This window comes from Sinohyriopsis cumingii, chromosome 13 (assembly GCF_028554795.1).
Source record: "Sinohyriopsis cumingii isolate HCF-2022 chromosome 13, ASM2855479v2, whole genome shotgun sequence".
Taxonomy (NCBI): Eukaryota; Metazoa; Mollusca; class Bivalvia; order Unionida; family Unionidae; genus Sinohyriopsis; species Sinohyriopsis cumingii.
Genome location: NC_142973.1, coordinates 24,266,024 through 24,276,970, shown reverse-complemented (window position 1 = coordinate 24,276,970; position 10,947 = coordinate 24,266,024). Strand labels below are relative to the sequence as shown.

General features: G+C 34.6%; 1 protein-coding gene across 1 annotated transcript in view; it reads right to left on the bottom strand.

Annotated features, from left to right (window-relative positions):
* Positions 1–3,626: 3,626 nt before the first annotated feature.
* LOC149785067 (tetraspanin-6-like) overlaps positions 3,627–10,947 on the bottom strand; it is a 99,685-nt gene continuing 92,364 nt past the window's right edge. The window contains exon 7 of the mRNA XM_089931182.1: positions 3,627–4,159. Coding sequence (XP_089787308.1) covers positions 4,100–4,159 — 60 coding nt within the window. The 3' untranslated portion in view covers positions 3,627–4,099. The remainder of the gene's footprint in view (positions 4,160–10,947) is intronic.

The window sequence follows — 10,947 nt, the reverse complement described above, 5'->3', positions numbered from 1 at the left end:
TAATTCTTAGAATGGATGGTCACCAAAAGTCTTCTAATGGTGTCTCATTTGTTCTAAATCAGGATTCTCAAACTCAAACAGCCATGAGGGCATTTTCACTAGCCCAAAGGCCACACCACCTTTGTTATCTCTCATGACACCTTGCGATGTCAATCATTTTGCAGGCCACATGATACGGCTTCGAAGGCCACATGCAGCCCACAGGCTGCTTCTTGGAGAACTCTGATCTAAATAAATATGGTCCAATATTTCATCCAGTATGCCTTCCACAGCGACTACTTTGAAAATCTTATCCACAATAATCAAGATGGTTTCAAGACTCGGAAGTTAAAAAGAAGAAATTGTCTTATCTTGAATTCAGGAAATTCATTTTGGACAGCAGAGCCATCAAAGGACTATGGTAAGACATAGATGTTTCTTTTCCAGTGGCAGCAGCAGTGGTACATAACCAACTATGTGAAAGTTTTGTGTTAAAGTTTTTTCCGTTGGTGATACATCTACACATGGAGACTGGTGAGACACTGGGTTCTGCAGAACATATTCTGACAAAATGTGCAAGTTAACATCTGTACATAAGAATCATATTTCCATACTTTAACAGTTATTGAACCCTCTCTATCTACCTCTCTCATCAATGCTTAATGCTTTTAAGACTGTTGTGAAAAAAATTAAAAATTATTCTAATCGTTTCTCAAAATGTAAAGGTTTTATATTTTAAATGGTGTACGATATTATGCTTGTTGCTATGCAACAAGAAATGAAAGTATTATATAACTTAGCCTTTGACAAGTTTGGAGACGAGATTTCTGGTAAACCTTGAAAATTAAAAATAAAAAAAACACTTCACATATGCTGTTTGCTACATTCAAAGTAAGCAAGCACAGAACTTCAATGTCAGATATGTTCAAAAAATGGGGGGGACAGGTAAACACATTGTGTGGAAAAACTTAAACATGCATACTGGGGGACAGGTAAACACATTGTGTTGAAAAACTTAAACATGCATACTGGGGGACAGTTAAACACATTGTATTTTCAGTCTTGAAAAATTTAAACATGCACACACTGCAGACATCGTAGCGATATGACTGAAACATTGTTAAAGCTACAGGTATACACATTGTATAATTGGTATTGAAAAACTTAAACATGCATACTGGGGAACAGGTAAACACATTGTATATTTGGTATTGAAAAACTTAAACATGCATACTGGGGAACAGGTAAACACATTGTATTTTAGGTATTGAAAAACTTAAACATGCATACTGGGGGACATGTTGATTCATATATAGAAATATAAAGTTATATACAAAAGACAGGTAAATTTCCACCAGTCTGCAGATTTGATATCCAAAATATGGTTTTCAGTCAAATTTAGAATGCGTTTTTACATCAATGGGACCTCAAATGATTCAGTTTCTAGTGTTCCATAACAAAGGAACAGAAGATATGGTCCCCAATTTCCTGTCCTAAATTTGGTTTTTGGTCCATGTCCTTACTGTGAATTGTTGGTCTTAAATTTGCCATGAGCATCATGCTAATGAGACCTCAAATGAGTTTGATTGTCAGCACCCCACAGCATCATTTAAAGGAGTTATGGCCCCTGATTGGTAGTCTACTTACTGTTTGTTTCTGCTGCATTATATTACCATGGATTGTTGGATTTTATGATGATTTGTCATGCAGCTATACGATTTTGATTTATACATTTCCAGAACATTATTTATGGACCCTAAGTGACCAAATGGTCTAAATCACTCATCTTTACAAATCACTGCCTTCTCACCTCCACTGGCTTGAGTAAGAGACTCATGCTTGGCCAATGTGGCTTTGTAAGAAAGCTTGCCAATAGCTTCCCATGGGTTGGTGATTCTTTCTGGGGTCTTCCCCACATTCTGCCTCCACCAGTTATACTGGCTGCTATGTATAGCCTAACATGTGCTGACAAATAGCATTAATCCCAAAAACAGCAAAAGACAGAACATATATTTACAGGAGTTTTGACCTATAACTTTTGTTTCTACAGTTCAACCTAATCACAGATTATTTGGTTCTAACTGAATTTGTATACGACCTTGAATGAATTGAATTTTTGGCTTTCTACTGCATCATATACATGTCATTGCGTAGTTGCTCATTATTACCCGTTGTACTTCAGGTTTTGTTTTCAAATTTGGCATGCAGTTTTATATTCATGTGACAGTTAAAGAGTTTGATTTCGAGCGTTACATGTGGGCATTAAACTGAGCTATTTTCTCCTATTGTCCATCTTTCAAGATTTTTCTGTCAACAGTATCACATTACTTAAGATTATCAGATTTTACAAAATTCTAACATTTACCATAACTCATGTAAATTATGTCAAATTTTGTTGATATCCAACACTCCTTAAGTCATTCTACTACAACTAAATTTGGTGGATGTTAATCAGGAACCATAATTTAAGTAAATGATAATGTGGAATGATGGAAATGGAATTCATCCAATGTAACGATGCATGTCAAATTTAATAAAAGTCCCAAATCCTTGGTAAAATTATACTTCGAAATCAAAGTTATGGAAGACAGATAACCATAACTCCATTTATTGATCTGGTATGTTTTTTCACAGCACAGCAACACTTAAAAGGTTATGTCATTCCAAGGCAAGTAGAGTAAAGTGACACACCACAGTAACCCATCCAGGCTGATCACAAATGCCTTAAAGACTAACCACTGTGCATCCCATGATTAGCCTCATTATCGACGTATATGTAGTTCGCACATACACATATAGAGGCTTGTGTTCTTGTAACATCGAAATCTCAGTCCAGTTATTTTTAGTAACAGATAAAATTCACATTATAGTGACCTGTGGAAATCCCAGTGCAGCTATTTTTAGTAACACAGATAAAGCTTTATATTTCATGCTAGAGAATTTTATCATTGGAAACATTTTATAAATGATGTAGATCGCACATACACATATAGAGGCTTGTGTTCTTGTAACATCGAAATCCCAGTCCAGTTATTTTTAGTAACATAAAGTTCACTTTATAGTGACCTGTGGAAATCCCAGTGCAGCTATTTTTAGTAACACAGATAAAGCTTTATATTTCATGCTAGAGAATTTTATCATTGGAAACATTTTCTAAATGATGTTATCTCTTTCATTTAATTTGATTGGTGAATTGAAAGCTCAGCAAAACATATCCATGTATGTCCATCAGCTCTCCAGTAACTATTAATGTAGGTAAATAAGAATGCATTTATTTGATACAATTTATAAAAATTTATATAAGTAATCACATTTACAAATAAACACTTTTACTCTTTACTGAAATAGCTGGCAAACAATGAAAATAATGTTTTGTCATAAGTATGTATGTGTGTAAGAAAAACCTTACACCACACATCACAAAAGCTTATCCTAAATACTGTCGATGGTGTCATGTGAATACAACTGAATGCAGTATTTCTGTCCATTTGTTGGGGGGATTGGCACCATATTTTGATTGCTGTCTCAGAATTATACTCTTTTGAATAAACACCAAAAACGTCAAGAAGCAAGCATATAACTAAACTGTTATGATTAACAAGTGAGCTGGATGTTATAATTCTTTTTATTTTCTTGTACAGAATTTTCACAGGAGATGCAATTTTGTTGATAAAATTGAATTATAGATTTTATTTCATATTATTGGATTCCACGATTTTAGCAAGATTTGAGCATTCATAACAATCAAGGTAAGAGAAATTAATTGTTTCACTTCAGTTTATTGACACATAAAATTGGTACTGGTTCTTTATAAACATTTTATGAAATTTAAACTCACTGAGTGTGAATCCTGCACACTTCCAGAGTTTAGAAACTTGCAAAGTGGTTCAGATAGTATATGTACCAAATATTTAAATAATTCCATCATTTTTTTCATCCAGTATGAAAAAAGATGATGTTATTTAGTCAGGCATCTAGTAATATCTGCTGTGAATAGACCAATGTACATTACTAATATCAAATGGAGCATCATCAACAGATGTAGGAAAAGCACATTCTTCAAGCCTTCAATATTTGGATTCGTATATAAACTTTTTAATGCTTTTTCCTCAGAATGTGATCATCTGTAGAGATCGTTAACAGCTTTCCTTAGACAGCATGCCAGTGCAAACCCAAGGAGCTGAAATTAAAGAAAAAATATAAAGGGAACATTGAATTTTTTTAAAATAATGAATCAGAGCTTTTTATTTGTTAGATAACCAAAACTTTGGACAAGATTTCAAACTAATTACATTATGGTATGGTTGCAAAGTACTAATTACATTTGGTATGGTTGCAAAGTACTAATTACATTATGGTATGTTTGCAAAGTACTAATTACATTATGGTATGTTTGCAAAGTACTAATTACATTATGGTATGTTGCAAAGTACTAATTACATATGGTATGGTTGTAAAGTACTAATTACATTATGGTATAGTTGCAAAGTACTAATTATGTTATGGTATGGTTGCAAAGTACTAATTACATTATGGTATGATTGCAAAGTACTAATTACATTATGGTATGGTTGCAAAGTACTAATTACATTATGGTATGGTTGCAAAGTACTAATTACATTATGGTATGGTTGCAAAGTACTAATTACATTATGGTATGGTTGCAAAGTATATGTACAAAATTCATTTTAATAAATAAGACAGCCAAGTACATATGGAAATCCAGAGATGCTGCCAGAGCATACAAACGCATTGTATGAACTTGCACACTTAGAGAACAGTGATGCACACGAACTCCCTCAAATTAGTTTAAAATCTCAGCAGATATAAATATGTACAATATGCAGTATAAATTTTTTATTTAACTGCTAACCAGTAAAGTGCTTGTTGTGACATTAGTCACCACAAGTAGCGGTACCATGAGGCAGTCTTTTTTTCAAGTAAGCAATTGTTTTCACATCTGGGTTCTTCAGCTTGTCATGTATGGTTGTTGACCTGAATATGATTGGCATGATAGGCCCTAGAACAAGCATTTTACAGTAGTTTCAACCTTGCATCAAGGAAGTTTTACAAATGCTTTTTTAAAATAGACCATCTAGAACACCAAAATGGCTGATTCCCAATGTGGTTCTTCTTCAGATGACAATTTTGTTCTTAAAATACTGAATGGTGATAGTGACGATGACAATGATTTTTAAAGTTATGAACTGTATTAGATTATTGAAGATGGGCAAGTGTTAATGAAGACAACAGTGAGTGATTTTGAACTTGAAAATGATGTTCAATATGAGTCTGATGTATGTGTTGGATGGACTAAGACAGACATGCAGGTCAACTCCAATTTCAGTGGTGTTTCTAAATAAATGTAAAAAGGCAGAATAACAAGCCTAATTAAAATACAAAAAATTTAAAAGTAGAATTTAGTTTTCATTTTCTTTTGTCAAACAAATTAACCCTGTGGAAGCTTGTGCTACAAAATGCATATTTCAGGTTAAAATAAATCAAATAAATAAGAATCAAAAAGAAAATTAGAAAGAATATATATCTATTTTATCATATTAACTCTTTTAAAAGCATATTATGGCATTGATGGACATGAAACCCATATATAGCATTTTGGAGCAGATAAGAAATCTGATACAATAGTCAGCAAAACACTAATTTAAGAAATTTTAATTTGCAAAACTTCTGTTAATGAAAAATCTTATTTTGGAGCAGAAGTATCCAAAAGACAATGCTGTGGAAAACTATATATCCTTCAAGAACAGTTCCCAACTTGTTCTGACTGGCTATATTACATATCCTTAAAGAACAGTTCCCAACTTGTTCCAACTGGCTATGATACATATCCTTAAAGAACAGTTCCCAACTTGTTCCAACTGGCTATGCTACATATCCTTAAAGAACAGTTCCCAACTTGTTACTACTGGCTAAGCTACATATCCTTAAAGCTACATATCCTTAAAGAACAGTTCCCAACTTGTTCCAACTGGCTAAGCTATAAATCCTTAAAGAAGAGTTCCCAACTTGTTCCAACAGGCTAAGCTGCATATCCTTCAAGAACAGTTCACAACTTGAAGTTGTTGTTGTTGTAGGGTTTAACACCATTTTTCAGCACAAGATAGGCTATACATGGCGGCCAATATTAATGGTGGAGGAAGAACCCGGGAAAACCCTGGAAAGAACCACCGACCCACGAGAAGCTACCAGCAAGCTTTCTCACATTCCCAACTTGTTCCAACAGGCTAAGCTGCATATCCTTCAAGAACAGTTCCTAACTTGTTACTACTGGCTAAGCTATAAATCCTTAAAGAACAGTTCCCAACTTGTTCCAACAGGCTAAGCTGCATATCCTTCAAGAACAGTTCACAACTTGTTGTTGTTGTTGTTGTTGTAGGGTTTAACGGCATTTTTCAGCACAAGATAGGCTATACATGGCGGTCAGTATTAATGGTGGAGGAAGAACCCAGGAAAACCCAGGAAAGAACCACCAACCCACGAGAAGCTACCGGCAAGCTTTCTCACATTCCCAACTTATTCCAACAAGCTAAGCTGCATATCCTTCAAGAACAGTTTCCAACTTGTTCCAACTGGCTATGTTAGATATCCTTAAAGAACAGTTCCCAATTTGTTCCAACTGGCTTTGCTACATATCGTTAAAGAACAGTTCCCAACTTGTTCCGACTGGCTATGCTACATATCCTTACAGAACAGTTCCCAACTTGTTCCAACTGGCTAAGCTACATATCCTTAAAGAGTAGTTCCCAACTTGTTCCAACTGGCTATGCTACATACCATTCAAGAACAGTTCCCAACTTGTTCTGACTGGCTAAGCTACATATCCTTAAAGAACAGTTCCTAATTTGTTCTGACTGGCTATGCTACAAATCCTTAAAGAACAGTTCCCAACTTGTTCCAACTGGCTATGATACATACCCTTCAGGAACAGTTCCCAACTTGTTCCAACTGGCTATGCTACATATCCTTAAATAACAGTTCCCAGCTTGTTCCAACTGGCTAAGCTACATATCCTTAAAGAACAGTTCCCAGCTTGTTCCAACTGGCTAAGCTACATATCCTTAAAGAACAGTTCCCAGCTTTTTCCAACTGGCTATACTACATATCCTTAAAGAACAATTCCCAACTTGTTCTGACTGGCTAAGATAAATATCCTTAAAGAACAGTTCCCAACTTGTTCCAACTGGCTATGCTACATATCCTTAAAGAACAGTTCCCAACTTGTTCGGACTGGCTATGCTACATATCCTTAAAGAACAGTTCCCAACTTGTTCCAACTGGCTATGCTACATAACCTTAAAGAACAGTTCCCAACTTGTTCCGACTATTTATACTACATATCCTTAAAGAACAGTTCCCAACTTGTTCCAACTGGCTATGCTACATATCCTTAAAGAACAGTTCTCAACTTGTTCTGACTGGCTATGCTACATATGTACATGCTTCTTCAGACAGCAACTGTGCAAGGGGATCTTGGTGCAAAACAATATTCATTCACTGATAAGGCATATATTACACTCAGAAACAATAATAATCATAATAATAATAATAATAATGCTTTATTTATAGAGGGTGACTTGTTATTCAAGGACTATTCTCCCTTAAGGCCCTCTTAAGGAGAGTATAACAATGCACATTATATGAAGATAACAATAATTACTATTTATTTTAACATGCTTAGTATTAAAATACTAAATTCCATTATCTATTAGAAACACATACATGCTCATGATATCTCTTCCTAAATACTCTAATATTTTCAGCAGATTTTACATGTAGTGGAAGCTTTTTCCACAGAACTGTACCAGAGTACTGGAAGCCCTTTTTAAATTGCTCTTGGTTTTGGTGCTAGAAGGTTTCCATGTGATATTGATCTCGACTGGTATTGTGCTGAAAAAAGGCCTGAATAAGTCCTGAAGATACTCTGGTGCAGTCCCATGTAGACATTTATATATAAGAACAGCCTTGTGAAAATCTATCCTGTCATATTTTGTGAACCATTTGAGTTCTGTAAACAATGCTTTTGAGGGATGATCAATAGATGCATCTAAAATTATGCATGCTGCTTGTTTCTGAAGTTTATAAATCTTGTCAAGCTCAGATTTAGCACAGTTTCCCCATACATTAGAACAATAATCCATTGTTGGAAGAATATATGACTTGTAGTATAGATTTTGAGTTTCCATAGGTAAATATTTCTTGATTCTGCTGAGTAGATCAATTTTGGATGACAGTGTTTTACAAAGCTTATCAGTATGGTCATCCCATAATAAATTATTATCTACAGACACATCTACAAGCTTTTTTCATGTTTGACATTTTCTAACAGATGATTATTTATTTCAAGAGATAGTTCTGGGTTCCCTGACTTGTGAAGCTTTTATGATGTCCCCAAAATCATACATTTTGTTTTACCTTCATTAATTACCATCCTATTTTGTTGTGCCCAGTTTTGGACTCTAATAAGGTCTGAGTTTAATCTCATTTGGACAACTTCAGTATCAGAACTAGATGTATACAAGGTTGCATCATCTGCAAACAAATCTGCATTTATGGATTCATTATTTAATGGTAGATCATTGATATAGATAAGGAAGAGGAGAGGGCCCAAAACTGAGCCTTGAGGGATTCCTGAATGAATAGTGCAAGTTTGAGAACTAATATTGCCAATGCTTACTTGTTGAGACCTTTGGTTTAGGTATGACCAGTTTCAAGAAGGATTGTTGAACCTGTAACAGTTCAACTTTTGCAGCAGAATTTCATGATCAACAAGATCAAAGGCTTTCTTGAAGTCAAGGAAAACTATCCCAGTCATATGTCCATTATCCATTTCCTTCAGCCAAAGATCAATTAATTTGGTAAGTTCTGTTTGGCATGAGTGGTACGTTCTAAATCCTGAGAGTGCTTTATGAAATATAGATTAGATTTCAAACAATTTATAGACCTGAGTGGCTACATGCTTTTCAAATAATTTTGACAATGCAGATAGAATTGATATTGGTCTGTAATTCCCTGGATCCTCCTTTTCTCCTTTCTTAAAGATAGATGTAACCTTTGCACATTTCAATGTTTTTGGAAAATTAGCACTCATTATACTTAAGTTTATGATATGCATTAATGACTTTGTTATTACTGGTGCAGCAATTTTAAGAATTCATGGATCAATACCATCCAATCCATATGATTTATTAATATTCACCTTAATTAGCATATCAAAAACATCAGCTTCACCAACATTAGCTATTGAAAAATAATTATCATCAGGAATTTTAGCTCTTACAAATGTTAGAAGAGCAGCAAGTTCAATTGGGCTGTTAGTCTGGTTCTGAATACTCTTACTGGAGATGCTTATGAAGAAATTTCCACAAGGTCTTGTACAGATGTTGCTATATCATCATTTTGCTTAAGTCTAGGGGGAAAACAACTGTTCTTGGGTGGGTTCAGCTCTTTTAGATGCTTCCACAATGTCTTGGTACTCTTGCTTTCATCAATAGCCTGTTTATAGTAGCTCTCTTTTGCCTTATCTATCAGGTGCTTAGTTTTATTCCTCCACTTTCTATTGCTTTTCATGTCTTTTTTCTTGTGGAAATTATCTATTAGGTACCTAGCCTCATTGATCTCAGGGGTAATCCACTTGGGTGTAATTTGGTGTTTAACCCTTTTTGTTTTAATTGGGCATGCATGTCTAAGGCTGCATTGAACATCTGATACCATTTGTCTAAGGCAGTGTTGACATCAGCAATATTGCAGACTGATTGGAAAGGTTTGCAAACTAAATCATTTAAGAACATTTCCTCATCAAACTGTTTAAAGTCCCTGTTTTGTATTTCAACGTGTTGACCATTTTTAGATGATTTCAGAACATGTCTAGTTATACAGACTGGGTAGTGGTCACTCAGTGTGTACACTGGCAAATTAATTTCACTTATGTTTTCAGGTTTATTAGTATAGACATAATCAATGATAGTAGCACTTTTATCTGTTACTCTACTTGAGGTGTTAATTAATTGAGTAAAGTTGTAAGTTTCAAAGTTACTTATCCATGTTAATGGTGGAGCTTTCATGTAGTCAATGTTAAAATCACCTAATATGATAGTTTCTAAATCTTCCTTTAGTAATGCTTTTTGAATTTGAACCTCAGATCTATCAATCCATTCAGCTGTGGAACTAGGTGGCATGTAAACCGAACATGAGAGTATTGGCTTTGATTGGGCAAGGGTTACTTCAATCGAGATACTCTCTACCCCAATAGTCTCTAGATCAACACGTCTGTTATAACTAATGGAACTGTCTACATAGAGAAGAATACCCCCACCCCCATGGATTTCCTATCTTTTCTTTCAAAGTTGAACCCCTGTATTTGGAGAGTCAAATCATCAGTATCATCAGAAAGAAAGGTTTCACATAGATCTAGAATATTGACTGATCTAGTTTGCTGTAATATTAACTTTATATCATTCAGTTTAGGGAGGATGTGTTGAATATTGAGGTTGATTACTTGCAGACCTCTTTTGAGGAGGCCAAAGACATGACAATTTTGATCAGAGGATTGATTTTCAGACAAGGTAGTATACAATGTATTGTTTTTAGACTTGAAAGGTTTCTTTTCATCGCCTTGATTATTTACATAAACACATGAAGAAGATAACATACAAGATCCATCTGTTGTACCATGACCACATTTAGTGGATACATGAGAATGTTCAATATGAGACTGATTTACATACTTACAAGAAGACATTGATATATTAGACACCTGAGGAGCCTCAGAGGGAGAAGTAACTTTAACAGTATCACAAAGTTGTTTACATGTTAACAAGTTGCACTTTGTACACAAATCAAATAGTGCCGGAAACCTGTTTATAGAATTGTAATTATTACATTGAAAAGTATACACATTTTCTAATACATTTTGTTTCTGGCTATGTGTTGCATAGGCCTGTACATCAC